The sequence below is a fragment of the Vidua chalybeata genome, chromosome 28 (genome assembly GCF_026979565.1).
Source record: "Vidua chalybeata isolate OUT-0048 chromosome 28, bVidCha1 merged haplotype, whole genome shotgun sequence".
NCBI lineage: Eukaryota > Metazoa > Chordata > Aves > Passeriformes > Viduidae > Vidua > Vidua chalybeata.
Genome location: NC_071557.1, coordinates 4,955,765 through 4,972,482, shown reverse-complemented (window position 1 = coordinate 4,972,482; position 16,718 = coordinate 4,955,765). Strand labels below are relative to the sequence as shown.

Below are 16,718 nucleotides of genomic sequence, written 5' to 3'. Positions count from 1 at the left end.
ACACACTAAAGCAGCACAGAATGTGAAAAATAGAAAAGCTAAACCTGAGGCACCATGGCAAAGAGAATTAAGTCTCAGTGGTATTAATTGATAATTTTTCCCTCTCACTGGGGCCTTGGAGCACAAGGTGCAACCTCACACCATTGGCTGGAGGTTCAATTTCAGTCAGATCCCGTCGTGGTTCCTCTTTCAGGTCATCCAGGATGATTCTTGGAATAGCAGTGAATTAGAGGAGGTGCAGAGTGTGATTTTCCTGTCCTGCAGATGAATTCTGACCATGTGAATCAGATGGTGAATATATCTTTAAATGGATTCCAGACCACAGCCCATGTGACAGGGAGACTTTGCCATTTTTCAGGGGGTAAAACCATAATTTATAATTAACCAACCAGTGTGGACGCCTGCTGGAATTCCACATCCTTTAGGAGAAAAGTTCCGTCTGTAGTTTGCTGTTGCTCAGGCTGCAGATAAATCAGTATAAATTGCCTAGATTTACATGGCATTTGTGGCTATCAGGGTGTTATGTACATAAAACTGGAATCTGTGCCGGTGTTCTCAGTTTCTGTGTTCCTGGAAACGTTAAAAATCTTTTGTCTACAGGGCTGAAACAAGTCCAGAGCTCTTTTGCTGGAAGTAGCAGGTGTTGTCTTGGTCTCCCGTTAGAAGCAAATTAAATTTGAAACAGCAGAATTTTCCTGGAGGGAAATTCCATTTTCTGGGGGCAGCTCTCGCGCTGGCTGGAATGTACTTCCATGCATTCCCTGGTCTGGTTTTCGCCTCCTGGCTCACATTTGTGTTGGGAATAGCTGCTCTGGGTCGAGGAATCAGCTCTGTGCTGTGTCCAAGTTGTCCCCACAGATCCTGATGGCAAGGGGAGGGTGAGAAATGGAGCTGAAGGAGCAGGGCAGGGGTTCTGCTGAAAGTGCTGAGCTGGATTCCTGGGAATGACGGATGGAAACACATTTCACCTGCAGGAAGGCTTCACTCAGCCACACTGCTGACTCAAAGTGCTCTGTTACAAAGTGGGGCCAACAACAATCAGCTTATTCATAAGTTAAATATTCTCTGGAGCCATAAATCTCTGCAGGTTAAAGCACCCGAGTTCCTCAGGCAAGACAGGTTTGAAATTCTTCTTGGCACCAGCGGATGGAGTGTGATGGAAAGGTCACTTGTCAGGATTGGGGATTGTTCTGAAGTGAGCAGGTGTTTTATCACGGAGATTTTCTGTGCACTCCTGATTTACATCGAGAGGCAAAGTGGCAATGGGCAGACTGGGAGGGGAAGCAGCTGGGGAGGAGCAATGAAAGCAAAGTGTTGAGGGAATTGGGCAAGAAGGAGCCAGAGGATGGTGCAGAGTTAAGGAAGCTGTGCCAGCTGTGTTAAATTCCGAGTTAAACTCAATGCTGTTCCCTCTGTCAGCTCAGGCCTCGGTGCTCAGGGAAACAGAGGAAAATCCAGGAGTGAGACTCAGGTTCTGTCCTGTCCTGTCCCCAGCCTCCAACACCTCACCCTGTCCATCAGGGCTGGCTCTACCAGCTTCTGGAGCTTGACCAGCCTCTGGAGATCCACCAGCCTTTGGAGCTCCACCAGCTTCTGGAGCTCCACCAGCTTCTGGAGCTCCACCAGCTTCTGGAGCTCCACCAGCTTCTGGAGCTCCACCAGCCTCAGGAGCTCCACCAGCCTCAGGAGCTCTACCAGCTTCTGGATCTCCACCAGCTTTTGGAGCTCCACCGGCCTCAGGAGCTCCACCAGCCTCAGGAGCTCCACCAGCTTCTGGAGCTCCACCAGCCTCAGGAGCTCCACCAGTCTCTGGATCTCCACCAGCTTCTGGAGCTCCACCGGCCTCTGGAGGTCCACCAGCTTCTGGAGCTCCACCAGCCTCAGGAGCTCCACCAGCCTCAGGAGCTCCACCAGCCTCTGGAGCTCCACCAGCCTCAGGAGCTCCACCAGCTTCTGGAGCTCCACCAGCCTCTGGAGCTCCACCAGCTTCTGGAGCTCCACCAGCCTCTGGAGCTCCACCGGCCTCTGGAGCTCCACCAGCCTCAGGAGCTCCACCAGCCTCTGGAGCTCCACCAGCCTCAGGAGCTCCACCAGCTTCTGGAGCTCCACCAGCCTCTGGAGCTCCACCAGCCTCAGGAGCTCCACCAGCTTCTGGAGCTCCACCAGCCTCTGGAGCTCCACCAGCCTCAGGAGCTCCACCAGCCTTAGGAGCTCTACCAGCTTCTGGATCTCCACCAGCTTCTGGAGCTCCACCAGCTTTTGGAGCTTCACCAGCCTCTGGAGATCCATCAGCCTCTGGAGCTCCACCAGCTTTTGGAGCTCCACCAGCTTTTGGAGCTTCACCAGCTTCTGGAGCTCCACCGGCCTCAGGAGCTCCACCAGCTTCTGAAGCTCCACCAGCCTCTGGAGCTCCACCAGCTTCTGGAGCTCCACCAGCCTCAGGAGCTCCACCAGCCTCTGGAGCTTCTAGCTGTGCCCCCCGCATTAACAGGGATCCCAGATTTCCTGGAGTCTCCGCACCCAGCAGACTTTCAGGGCCAGCATTCCCCGACCCTGTTGCTCCCACACTTCTTTACAAGGAATCTCTGCTCTCTGTGTGTGAGACACCCCAAAATCCCAGGGTGAAAATCTTCTCTCAGGTGTGCATCGAGCAAATCAAGGCCTGGTCTGAAGCCTTAGGATTTCAGCTTTTCTATTTTCCATCTATTTGTAACCCTGCAGTTCTTCAGTGCAGAACTCTGAACTCCAAACTCACTGGGAGCTGCTGCTGCTTCCCCATTTTGGGCAGACACAACAATTCCTCTCCAGGCTGGGAACCAAGGACACCTCACTGCCTCGGGGCCCAGAGATGGAAACAAAAGTGACCTGGGGGCAGCAAACTTGGGCTCAATGACTTCATCACCTGAAGCTGGAATTGGGAGATGAACCCCAATATGCCAATGGACCAAACTTACAAAAGTGTGAAACCCGTGACCCGCCGTCCATTTTTGGGTGTAGCCCCTGGGGGGCTTTGTCTGCCCCAAATGTACTTGAAGGCCCTTCAGTAAATAGAAATTATTTTTATCCCCTTATTTTTGTCTGACTCTGTTTTTAGGTTGTCCCAAAAGGCATCAGGACGAGCCCGGCTGTTCCCACAGTTCCCATTCCCCACCCACTCCTGAGGTTTTCCTCAGAGCACAACAGCAGCAGAACCTTTTCCCCCACTGGCATCTCCAGCTCTTCTCCATAAGTATCCTCCAAAACCATTCCCACTCCTGTGGATTGTTACTATTCCCCAGTGGCAGACTCCCTCCACAGAGTTTCTAATGTAAAGAATCGGATGATTAAATATTTGACAAGTGCATTCAGCACTGAAATACTAATAAATTGCATTATCTCTGGGGGCAGAGGGTTATTTTTTTGTCATTTTAACAGCAGAATAATGATGCTTTTGGAAGGTTACAGTTTCGCTGCCTGTAGGAGCAAGCGAGTCTTCCTTTCTTTTCAGTAAGATTTTAATATAATTTGCAACCATTGTTAACTTGTCATATTCTTCCCTCCCCCCCCGCCAAGAAAACCTCCAGTCCTTTAAAAACTCTGTCTCCATATGAGCCTCGTGCTTTTAAAACTTGATTTTCTGTCACTGAGCAGCGGTGAATTCCAGATTCATTATGGCAAGGAGAGGAAATCTGTAAATCGGTACTGAAGGAATCTCTGGTGCCGTTTGTTAGATTTCTGATAGGAATCAAGCTTGTTCTGAGCTCCAAACACGGATCTCCTCTCTCCACCTGCCTGTGGCAGGTGCAGGCTGGCGCCTGGGTGTCCTGCTCAGGGCTCTGGTGCTCCAAAATCGGCCCTGCGGATTATTCCCGTTTCCCAGGCCAGGGGATGTTCCCAGGAGCAGGAAATCTTTGGATGATTTAGGAACTTTATCCCTCCTGCAAGTGCCTCCACCCTGTATTTTTTCCCTTGGCTAATCAGTTTGGGACGGAGAGGCAATATTTAAACGAGCAGAAAATCATTAGATGATTTACAAAACACTGGAACCCCGCGACGAGACCGTGAGGCTTCTTTTGGAGCAGAAAATGATTTAATTATTCCTCGCCCTTCCAAACATTCGTCTTGGTAAAAATTAAAATGATTTTGCCAGGCAGAAAATTGGGCCCCGTGTTAATATTTGCTGTAAATGAACAAATGGCAGAGCACCAGTGGGTTCCTCTGCTGGACTGAAAAAAAATGAAATATATTCTAGGGTCTCTTTAATGCACAACAGTTTTTCAAGGCTAATCAGGATATTCTCTAAGCCTGCTTGGGCTTTATATTTTAATTTAGGCACAGCTGTGTCTGTGTCTGGTGGAATTATTTTCCCCTTCCTTCCTCTTTTGGCACTGAAATTGTTATAAAGTTTGCATCAGTGTCAGGGAGGTGTTGCCACGGTGCTTGGTGCCACCAGAGAGGTGACACTGTGTGCTGCTCCCTGTTTTCCATGCGACCTGGCCAGCGGGGTGGCTTTTCCGGGGTGTTTTCCTGGGATTTGGTGCTACTTTGGTGCTACAGGGATGTGAAATCCATCCTCCTTTGTCAGAATTTTGTACACAGAAGCGACAGAGAGCAAAACCAAACCTCCAGCTGCCCTAAAAACCAAACATCGGGCGGTTGTGCATGAAGGATTAATGGGTTTTGGTGGAGTTTTTAATCACAAATTGCCTAAAATTCGGTGGGATATGATCATAATCTGATGGGTGATTTCTGCTCTAGACCTGTGGGACGTTGCTGCCAGCCATGGGGATGGGCAGCAAGCAGGAACGTGCAGCACCCCCTGAGGACAGAATTTATCTCCAGGGGCCAAAATAAATAATTAGAAACCTTTTCCACCTTGTTTTATTTCTGGTTTTCCCTCGCCCAAGCCAGTGGTGTGGGACTGTCCCTCCGGTGGCCCCAAGTTCAGGCTGAGGACACTGGGATAATCAGCTGGCTCACGGATTCCTCTTTGTTTTCAAAGCCAGAAGGAACCCCCAGATAATCCACTTTAGGCTCCTCTCTCCCTGCAATATTTCCCTTGTTAACCCTGGACGGAGCCCCGAGCTCCTTCCCGAGCCAGCTCTGACTTCTCACACCCCAGGATCCAAACAGTTACTCCTTGTTCTTCCAAAAAGAGATAAAACCAGGGGCTAAAACTTAAATTAGGGACACTCCGCCAGAAGCATTTCCATTGTGTTTTCCCTCTCCCACCCGGGGGAGGGGAGCAGGGGAGGCAGGAGGGGGATGGGGTCTCCAGCTGCCTGCACTGCTCTAATCCCCCCATTCCGGGTAATCCCTGGGAATGCTCGGGGGGGGAGCAGCTCTCGGTGCCTCTGGAACGTGGCCAGGAGCACCCAGAGGGAGAGGGAGGTGAGGGGAAAGTGCTGCAGTGCATTTGCAAGGGTTAGGGCACGGTGTGCACCAGCCAGCCTGCTCCTAGGTTTGCTATCAAAACCTCAAGAATTGCTCCTAGGTTTGCTATCAAAACCTCAAGAATTGCTCCTAGGTTTGCTATCAAAACCTCAAGAATTGCTCCTAGGTTTGCTATCAAAACCTCAAGAATTGCTCCTAGGTTTGCTATCAAAACCTCAAGAATTCATCAAAGCCGTGTCTTGGTTCGGCAAGACAGGTGCCTGCTAAGGAAGGCAGGAGCCTCCCCTGAAAGGGAAAATGTAAACCCCCTCCCTCCAAATTGGTATAATTTCAAAATTAAGGGGCCCTCAGGCAAAGATATGGGAATAGGAATAACAGTTCTTTACTAGGAAAACTAAAAATACAAACGCAATAGCACAAAAAAAAAAAAGAAAACAAACCCCCGTTGTTAATATTTACATACTTAATATTTACTGGGGGAAGCGTGGCCCAAACCCAGCTGGGGTCTGAGGGTGAATCCCCTCGGAGTTGAAGCAGAGTCTCAGAACCACCTGAACACGCTGCTGCCAACTCCAGCGCTCCTTGTTCCCAGCCTTTAATTACAATCTCTTCGGTTTTTAATCAGGAATTAAAAATCAGGGATGGAATTAGGCATTCGCCTAATTACTGATCTGATAGAGAACAATGACATTAATTAAACATACCCAAGACAGGGATTTAATGAGAATGCCACACCTATCCTTGGCCATCCATCTCACTGGACACTGCACAGCCAAATGTCGGGGTTTTCCCTCGTTTTCCCAAATCCCTCGTTTTCCCAAATCCCCATTTCCTGGGATCCCTCAGACCTCTGTCCACGCGGCCCAGGCAGAGAGGGCTTGAGCTGTGCTTGAACAAGGGAAAAATTTGGGAGTCTTTAGCTTTGAACTTTATTTTTCCTCCCTGACACAGGAATGTACAGGTGTGACCCAGAAATGTACAGGTGTGACCCAAAATTCCACAGGTGTGACCCAAAATTCCACAGGTGTGACCCAGGGATGTACAGGTGTGACCCACAAACCCACAGGTGTGACCCAAAATTCCACAGGTGTGACCCACAAACCCACAGGTGTGACCCAAAATTCCACAGGTGTGACCCACAGGTGTGACCCACAGACCCACAGGTGTGACCCAAAATTCTACAGGTGTGACCCAGAAATCCACAGGTGTGACCCAAAATTCCACAGGTGTGACCCACAAACCCACAGGTGTGACCCAAAATTCCACAGGTGTGACCCACAGACCCACAGGTGTGACCCAAAATTCCACAGGTGTGACCCACAGGTGTGACCCACAGACCCACAGGTGTGACCCAAAATTCTACAGGTGTGACCCAAAATTCCACAGGTGTGACCCAGGGATGTACAGGTGTGACCCACAAACCCACAGGTGTGACCCAAAATTCCACAGGTGTGACCCACAAACCCACAGGTGTGACCCAAAATTCCACAGGTGTGACCCACAGGCCCAGAGGTGTGACCCACAGACCCAGAGGTGTGACCCCCAGGTGCTGTCACAGCAAAGGAGAGGAGCAGGTTCTGCCCTCCTGCCCGAACAAACTGAGCTGGCCATGGAGAGCAGGCTTGGAGGAGGGAAATGGCACAGAACCTTGGGAAGCTTGGCTTGGAGGAGGGAAATGGCACAGAACCTTGGGAAGCTTGGCTTGGAGGAGGGAAATGGCACAGAACCTTGGGAAGCTTGGCTTGGAGGAGGGAAATGGCACAGAACCTTGGGAAGCTTGGCTTGGAGAAGAACTGAAACCCCACCCAGTGCCACCCCTGCCATGGCAGGGACACCTCCCACTGTCCCAGGCTGCTCCAGCCTGGCCTTGGGCACTGCCAGGGATCCAGGGGCAGCCACAGCTGCTCTGGGAATTCCATCCCAGCCCCTCCCCGCCCTCCCTGCCAGGAATTCCCAGCTCCCAATCTCCCATCCATCCCTGCCCTCTGGCAGTGGGAGCCATTCCCTGTGTCCTGTCCCTCCTTGTCCCCAGTCCCTCTCCAGCTCTCCTGGAGCCCCTCCAGGCCCTGGAAGGGGCTCTGAGCTGTCTCTGGATCCTTCTCTTCTCCAGGCTGGACATTCCCAACTCCCTCAGCCACAAGTTTCCCCGTGCCTGGAGTTCCCTTCACCCTTGCATTGAGCATCTTCCTCCTCAGGGCCTGTGGGCCCCCGGGATGACCCTGCCAGGGTCTAAGGCAGCAGTGGGAACGGCTCCTCTGTCAGGCTCCGTTTGGATCAAATCCCAGAGCTGCGCCCTGGGCAGTTAGCGCCTTTCTGAGCTGCTCAGGTGAGCTTCACCTTCACTCCCCGGGGACTGCCCCGCAGGAGAGAGCGCCTGCACGGAGCTGTGAGTGAAGGTTTGGGGACGGCTGGGAGGAGCAGCTCTGCCTCTGGCTGTTTTCTGATTCCACAGAGAACAATGTTATTTGTTGTCCTGCAGACCTGGCGGGGGTGTGAATTGCTGCTTTTGTGGTGCAGTGAAGTCCGGGGTGACGCTTGGCGCTGACACCCTGGTGCGTGAGCTCGGAAATCAGGGAGCTGAGCTAAACCAGACGCGGCAGGTTGGAGATTGAGGACGGGAAGTGTCCTGACCCTGCAGAATGAAGCACGGTGTGCTGGACTCAGAGGAGGCGCCGTTTCTGAACTGCTCCTCTTACTCGAGAGTTTCATTTGCTGCCTTTGGGGTTTTCTGTGGTGATCAGAGATCACCAAGCCTGGCTGCTTGGAATATTTACCCGTGTTCTCCACTCTGTTATTTCCAGGCACCGTGACATGAGCCTGACTGTTCTGGCCTCAGGCACCCCGAGCAGGTGATTATGTGCCAGCAGCCAAGGACCTGGGGAAGCAGAAAATCCAAACCTGAACCAGAAACGACTCCAAGGCCAGGTTGGATGGGGCTTGGAGCAACCTGGTGTGGTGCAGTGTCCCTTCCCGTGGCAGGGGGATTGTGTGGGATTGGGTGGGATTTAAGGCCCCTTCCAACCCAAAGCATTCCCATGGTTCCAGTGACGAGGTTGGGAGAGCAGCTGAGCGTTGGTGATTTGCCCTTTTTCCTCCATCTCTCTGGGTCTGAGCTCCGGAGTAGCCATCCCGTGGGGATGAATTCCACGTGTCCATGTCCTTCCCAAAGATCCTGGCTTGTTTATTTTGCTCCCTTGTCAGAACGATCACAGCAGTGCCTCTGCCGGGCTCTGACAGCGACCGCCGCTCTGATAACAGACTATTTTAAGCTGCTCCTAACAAGAGCCTGTGAAACCGCAAGGTTGTGTGAAAGAGAGCGAGGGAGCTTCGTGGAGCTGTGCAGTGAATTATTAACTGCTGCTTCTGGCCCAAGATGACAAATAAAATTCTATTGCACAAAGATGCTTCGTTGTGTCAGGCATTGATTCGGGGAGATGTCGAACAAATGGCTCCTGGATCAGCTCACCATCTTTCTTAATTTGTCTGCCTGATCGGTGAACCTGAATGGAGGGAGAGCCACCAAACAGCATCAGCATTTGCCTTCTGTCATTAGCTGTGCTTTCTTAGTAAAAGACTTGGAAGCCCCGCTGATATAAATGGATGAAATGGGCACATGTGAATTCCAGATATGTTTATTTCAGACTCCTGAGAACATCACCAAAGCAGCTGCAGGCGTGCAGAACGGATCCTCCTCTCCGTGCTGGTGGGGTTTGGCTCACTGGGGGCTCTGTTTGGGCTGAAACTGAGATCTCCCTCCCTGGCACTGCTGTGATTCCCTCGTTGTTTGCCTGGCAAACGCTCCTTGCTTTTGTCCACTCACAGCAATTAGTCAGGATGATCTGGGACGGGAAAGGGAGAGCACTTGGAAGCTGCAGGAGTTGAGATTTAATTCTGCAAGGTTCGAGCCCTGGCTGGGAATCAGAACGCCGAGAAAAGGAAGAGAAGGGACAAGGTCAGCCAAAAGCTTTGCTGCTCCCGGGGGCACACAGTGATTCCCAAGGATCCGGCTGCTCCCGGGGGCACACAGTGATTCCCAAGGATCCGGCTGCTCCCGGGGGCACACAGTGATTCCCAAGGATCCGGCTGCTCCCTGGGATAGGCAGTGATTCCCAAGGATCCGGCTGCTCCCGGGGGCACACAGTGATTCCCAAGGATCCGGCTGCTCCTTGGGACACACAGTGATTCCCAAGGATCGGGCTGCTCCTGGGGATAGGCAGTGATTCCCAAGGATCCGGCTGCTCCATGGGGTAGGCAGTGATTCCCAAGGATCCGGCTGCTCCCGGGGGCACACAGTGATTCCCAAGGATCCGGCTGCTCCTTGGGACACACAGTGATTCCCAAGGATCCGGCTGCTCCCTGGGGCACGCAGTGATTCCCAAGGATCCGGCTGCTCTCTGGGGCACACAGTGATTCCCAAGGATCCGGCTGCTCCCAGGGGCACACAGTGTTTCCCAAGGATCCGGCTGCTCCCTGGGGCACACAGTGATTCCCAAGGATCTGGCTGCTCTCTGGGGCACGCAGTGATTCCCAAGGATCTGGCTGCTCTCTGGGGCACACAGTGATTCCCAAGGATCCGGCTGCTCCCGGGGGCACACAGTGATTCCCAAGGATCCGGCTGCTCCCTGGGGCACGCAGTGATTCCCAAGGATCCGGCTGCTCCCGGGGGCACACAGTGATTCCCAAGGATCCGGCTGCTCTCTGGGACACACAGTGATTCCCAAGGATCCGGCTGCTCCCTGGGACACACAGTGATTCCCAAGGATCCGGCTGCTCCCGGGGGCACACAGTGATTCCCAAGGATCCGGCTGCTCCCGGGGGCACACAGTGATTCCCAAGGATCCGGCTGCTCCCTGGGACACACAGTGATTCCCAAGGATCCGGCTGCTCCCGGGGGCACACAGTGATTCCCAAGGATCCGGCTGCTCCCTGGGACAGGCAGTGATTCCCAAGGATCCGGCTGCTCCCTGGGATAGGCAGTGATTCCCAAGGATCCGGCTGCTCCCTGGGACACACAGTGATTCCCAAGGATCCGGCTGCTCCCAGGGGCACACAGTGATTCCCAAGGATCCGGCTGCTCCCTGGGACACACAGTGATTCCCAAGGATCCGGCTGCTCCTTGGGACACACAGTGATTCCCAAGGATCCGGCTGCTCCCAGGGGCACGCAGTGATTCCCAAGGATCCGGCTGCCTCCAGGAACTCCCTCTGGCCGGGTGTAGGACGAGCAATGGATGTTCACTGCTGCTCTCGGAAGCAGGTTGGCTCCCGGAGCCCAGGGATTTTTGGCAGCGGGAAAGTGGCAGCACCATTAACACGGTTGCAATATTTATAATTGCAGTATTTCACCTGAGTTAGTTTCTTTATTTACAACCCCCGAAGGGTTGGGCTTGGAAGGACCTTAAATCCCATCCTGTGCCTCCCCTGGATAATCCCCACTATCCCAGGGCGCTCCAAACCCTATCCAGCCCAGCCTGGGGAAACTGTGCTGCCCTGGGCAGCTTTTAACCCTTTAATGTGACAAAACACCTTTACAGATGGGGTGGAACCCCACTTTTCCCTGGACACAGCTCTGCCACCTGTGGTGCCACAGCCTGGCAGGCCCGGAGGACTCTTTGGAGCTGGAACAGAGGCTAGAGCGAGTTAAGAGGAGTAAAGTGGAGATTTCCTGAAGTGCCTTCAGAGGCCACACCCTGGCAGTGCCCAGATGGCTCTTGGTCACGAGATCTCACATTTTTACAAGTTTTAGTCCATCTGCATGTAGGAGTTAACTGTCTAATGGCTTCAAATGATGAAGTTTCATTCTCCTTGCTTGCCCGCCCGCCCGCCCTCCTCTTTTCACGTCGTTTGTGCTTTGGGCCTTGTTGCACTACGACATTAAATAACTCACGCACTCACACTAAGGTCAAAAGAGCAAAAGGAAGTAACTTTTATTTCTGGCTCTGCAATATATAGAATTCCAAAAGTGGCAGTGGATTGGAGGATGGAATTGCCACCTCTCCAAGCGCACTGGTCAAACCAACAGCCCATCAATTCTCTCCTCCCACAAAGAAGAATGCAAAACAGTCATTATTTAAATGAGCAGTGCGTGAGAACTCCAGTAAAAATATGTAAACATCAGAAAACATAGAAAAATTTTAAAGGAACCTTAAAATTTTTAAAAGAACAAGACAACAGGGCCTGAAGTTTGAAGAGATTGTCCTTGAGCCTCCAGCTAGAGTAGGATTGTTTTGTCTTCACCACCCTGTGAAAAGATCCCAGTAACACTTAATATAAAGCTAAAAGCTGCACACCAAAACAGGACAGAAAACCTTAAAACCCAAGGTATCAGCCACACAAAGAAAATCTTCAGAAACCCTAAATTCGGAGGCATTTTCTCCCCCCAAAAGATGTGAGACAGCTCATCACCAATGCTCTGCATGCAGACAGCCCTGGAGTTTCCTGCTGCAGACACGGGAGGCACGGGGATTTTTCCTACTCGTTTGGTAGATGAGAGGCTGGCAGGAGGAAGAAGATTAATTACTTTCCAGGGAGCAGTGCAGTCCTTGAGCTTGCAGTGGTAGACGGGGCTGGATCTGGCGTTCCATCATCCTCACATCCCATTGTTCCCGTGCTCCCAGCGAGAGAACGCAATTCCCGGCTCCGGAGCATCTGCATTGTTTGCGAGGAGTGGAATGAATTAAAAGCAGAGTGTGCCTTTTGGCTTTTCATGTTCAGACTGTCGCAGATTTCTTAATTATGGTGTCTTGAGATCTGCTTTAAACTTTATTCTCCTCTGCGTTAGAGTTTCAGGATAAAACTGCAGGGTTTTAGGTACCGGCTTGGCACTGGCACTTTTTATATTCATTATCTGGAATTTCTGCTGTGATCTGACAGACAGACAAGGATTTGAGAGGAGGAGGGATAAAAAATAATATTTTCAGTTGCGACTTACGGCCAAATCTGTAAACGCTGGAGGATCTTGTGCTGAACAAGATGGGTATGAAACTGATTTCTAGTGCAGAGCCACGCTCAGAGACCTGAGCTGCTCAGAGCAGTGAAAATGCAGCCTGGATGTGTCAGGGCAGGATGCAGGGCCCGGGAAGGGACCTGCGGTGGGGTGGCACCGGGAATTTCATTGGCAGCTCCCTGCGAACAATGGAATCACCACGTTGTCCCCAAGTTCCTGGGCCTCGGGGGCCTCACAGCACGGGCAGGGAGCTCTCAGGTGAGGGCAGGACAGTGGGACCAAGGCTGGTGAGATCTGGGGCTCCCCGGAGCCAGAAACTGACAGGAGGCGAGCTGGGAAGTGCCTGAGGGGTTGGTTACAGGCAGGAGCTAAAGCCAGGGGAGTCCTTCCAGCAGGTCTGCCTGATTTAAGGAGATCCTGAGCTGTCGCTCAGGGAAGTGCTCGTGCACATTCTGCTCAGAAAAGCACTTCTCTGGATTTTCCTTTAATCTGCTGCACTGCTTTTCCCCTGCTCTGCTTTGTTCCCTGCTCTGGCATGGCCCATCCAGGGGATATTTTGCCGCAGGCAAAAGCAGCACCTGCAGAACGGCTGTGGCCTCTGGTGCCCAGAAATGTGATTTTCGTGGGGCTCAGAGGAGCTCTCAGGCCCTGCAGCACAGGGTTTGGGGGGGAAATGGCCCCGTGAGCGATTTCCCCGCGGGTTTCATGGCAGGCTCTGCTGGGTGGGGAGATGTTCGTGTGCCCTGCTCACTGGGGCTGGTGGAAGTGCTGATCATTCCTCCCCCTTGGAGCAAACCAGGTGTAAGTTCCTCACTCCTCGGGGTTTCTGAGGGTGCTGGGAGGGGGTTTCAAACAGCATAAATCTCGTCGGATGCCAGCTCGCCCCAGCAGTGATACGTAGACCTTATTTTCCATATTTTCATGGCAAGAACCAAAGTGGGCTTTGGCATAGTTTTCTAATGCATCGAGTTAGTATCCAACCCAGAATTGACTGCTAACACCAACATTTCCCAGGGAAGCTCTGTAAACTTCAGTAACAGACTCCTATATCCTAAAGAGGGTTGTTATCATACGTCCTTGCCATAAAAATCTTCCCTCTTGAAATTTTTCCTCTGGCCATGTTATTTTAATGTGTGCATTGGATCTAAGAGTCTTTTCCCCTCAGTGAAGAATCCTTTCTAACAGAATCACACCTTTTCTGGAAGAGTGGCTCAGGGATAGGTTCTCATTGGAATTACCAGTGCGTGTGTGACCTGTGCCATCCCTTTTCCATGAGCTTTTCTTCCAGCTAAGCTGCAAAACACTGCAGTAGGGGATTGGAAATACCAGAGGAACGTGAAAATTTACCTTGTCAGCCTTTTGGAAGTGCCAAAATGCTGAGATGAAATCATGAGCTCCCAAAAAATCACCCGAAATTCCTGACTGCTCCCCCCGCCCCCGATTTTCTCTGCAGGCCGCTCATCATGTCCAGCACAAAGGTGGGAATTAAACTCTGGGAATTGCAGCCCAGAGGGAATCGAGGGCCCTGGGCAGCTCGTGTGGAGCCAGCAGTGGGAATCTGGGAATTTGTGAACAGCCCTCACTTTGAGCTGGTTCAGTAGAAATGGGAGCTCCAGCTCACTCCTGCCAAGCTTTTCCCTGCAGTCAGGGGGTTTTGGGATTGGGCTCAGGATCAAAGTTGGGTTCTGCTTCAGGCTCTTCATTCCATGGAACACAGAAATCACAGGGATGGAGGAAAAAGAACTAAAGAGCACAGGCAGGGAGAACAAATGAACAAAACAACCAAAAACGAAAGAGAAAGGGCTGTTTAAAAAGCATGAAAACTGGTAAAACTGAAATGGCCTTAAATAACTGGTTCCTCCCCTGAGAAATAAAATGTTCCTCCCCTAAGAAACAAACAGGAAGAACTGACCCAGCTTTAGACAGGTCCCAGCTTTAGACCTGACTCAGCTTTAGACAGGCCCCAGCTTTAGATGGGTCTCAGTTTTACACCGGACTCAGCTGAAGACCTGCCTCAGATTTATTCAGGCCTCAGCTTTAGACAGGCCCCAGCTTTAAACCTGACTCAGCTTTAGACAGGCCCCAGCTTTAGACCTGACTCAGCTTTAGACAGGTCCCAGCTTTAGATAGGTCTCAGTTTTACACCGGACTCACCTGTAGACCTGCCTCAGATTTATTCAGGCCTCAGCTTTAGACAGGCCCCAGCTTTAAACCTGACTCAGCTTTAGACAGGCCCCAGCTTTAAACCTGACTCAGCTTTAGACAGGCCCCAGCTTTAGACCTGACTCAGCTTTAGACAGGTGTCAGCTTTAGACAGGTCCCAGATTTAGAGCTGACTCAGCTTTGGATAGACCTCAGATTTATTCAGGCCTCAGATTTATTCAGGCCTCAGATTTATTCAGGCCTCAGCTTTAGACCTGACTCAGCTTTATTCAGGTCCCAGCTTAAGAGAGGTGTCAGCTTTAGACAGGTCCAGCTTTAGATGGGTCTCAGTTTTACACTGGACTCAGCTGTAGACCTGCCTCAGATTTATTCAGGCCTCAGCTTTAGACAGGCCCTAGCTTTAGACCTGACTCAGCTTTAGGCAGGTGTCAGCTTTAGACAGGTCCCAGCTTTAGAGCTGACTCAGCTTTGGACAGACCTCAGATTTATTCAGGCCTCAGATTTATTCAGGCATCAGATTTATTCAGGCATCAGATTTATTCAGGCCTCAGCTTTAGACCTGACTCAGCTTTAGACAGGTCCCAGCTTTAGACGGGTCACAGCTTTAGACAGGTCCCAACTTTAGAAAGGCCCCAGCTTTATTCAGGTCCCAGCTTTAGACAGGTCCCAGCTTTAGACAGGTCCCAGCCTTAGAGAGGTGTCAGCTTTATTCAGGTCCCAGCTTTGCTCCAGTGCCAGAAATGAGAGATTTCAGCCTTTGTGGTTAAGCTCAGCCCTGACGGATCAAAAGCTGCTCCAGCTCCCAAAATGCCAGCCCCAAAGTGCCCAAAGGATCCCCGAGGACGCTGCAGGTCCTGCCCAAAGGCTGAGCTGCTGCTGAGGGCACGCAGAGGTTGGTGCTGCCCGCAGATCCCTGCTGTGTGCCTGCTCCCAGCCCCTCCATCCTGGCTATTTATATTCCCTGCTATTCCTGGCTGCTTTTACATAATCTCACGGAGCCTTTTTATTTTCCTGTGCAAGGAGATTACTCTGGGTAGCAACAACTGACGCCAGCACGGATCAAATGCTGAAAATAGTTCCCAGAAATGTCGGGAGTGATGCTTGGAGGGAGCATGGAGAAAGTCCTTCTGCATTTACCACTGATCTCTAACTCTGGGTAATCCCCCCCAAAGCACTTCTGGTTTAGCACTCTGATTTGGGATTGGGTTTTTTCCACATTTCCCATTGTTTTTCCAATGCTGCGGGGCCCTCACGCTGTGGAAGGTCTCTGAGAAATAATTTGGGTGTCAGAGGCCTGTGTAAGGGAATTTCACGTGAGATAGGAACAGGAAAGGATGGCTGAAGAGTGGAATTTTTACACGGAATTATGAATTTGGGAGGTTTCTTGCCTTTCTGAAGCTCAGAGTTCCACTGCTAAGCCCAGACGTGTAAATTGTGTGCTCATTCTTGGGCTGCCCAAGCTGCAAGTTGGCATTCAGAGCTGCGTAAATCATCAAAATCCGATGAAATGAGTGCAGGAAGGTGCTGGGTTTGTGTTCTGGACATGTGCAGCCCTGAAATTCATGATGCAAATGAAGTTCTCTGTGCTTTCCAAGCCATGGAATGGCTGGGCAGTCCTGCAGGATCAAACCTGGAGGAATGAACAGCATTACAGGTCCAGAGATACATTTATATTTATATTTATATTTATATTTATATTTATATTTATATATTTATATATTTATATATTTATATATTTATTTTATTTTTAAAAATTATTTTTATTTTCTCAATTTTATATTTATTTTTATATATTCATTCTCCAGGACAGGTCTTAGCCTCACTAAATCAGTGGAATTCTCTGTTATTCCATTGACAATCTGCTGGGATTAAAGCACAAACCTGTCCAACCAAAAGGGATGCAACAGGAGCACAAAAGAGCACCTTGGATCAGGAATTCCCAGGGCTTGTTTCCCTTGGATTGGGAATTTCCAGGGCTTGTTTCCCTTGGATTGGGAATTTCCAGGGCTTGTTTCTTTTGGATAGAGAATGTTCAGTGATTGTTACTCTTGGATTGAGAATTTTCAGGGCTCGTTTCCCTTGGATTGGGAATTTTCAGGACTTGCTTACCTTGAACTGGGAATTTTCAGGGCTTGTTCAGGAATTTTCAGGGCTTGTTTCCCTGGAACTAGGAATTTTCAGGACTTGTTTCCCTTAGATCAGGAACTTCCAGGGCTTGTTTCTTTTGTATTGGGAAT

At 51.0% G+C, this 16,718-nt stretch overlaps 1 protein-coding gene across 3 annotated transcripts in view; it reads left to right on the top strand.

Moving 5' to 3' along the window:
- LRRTM4 (leucine rich repeat transmembrane neuronal 4) overlaps nt 1-16,718 on the top strand; it is a 226,024-nt gene that overhangs the window by 116,191 nt on the left and 93,115 nt on the right. The window contains exon 3 of one of the 3 annotated variants that reach the window (XM_053966596.1): nt 8,175-8,454. The exons of the other annotated variants lie outside the window; for them this stretch is intronic. Coding sequence (XP_053822571.1) covers nt 8,175-8,183 — 9 coding nt within the window. The 3' untranslated portion in view covers nt 8,184-8,454. Of the gene's footprint in view, nt 1-8,174; nt 8,455-16,718 lie in introns of those variants that run through there. 3 annotated transcript variants of the gene reach the window in all.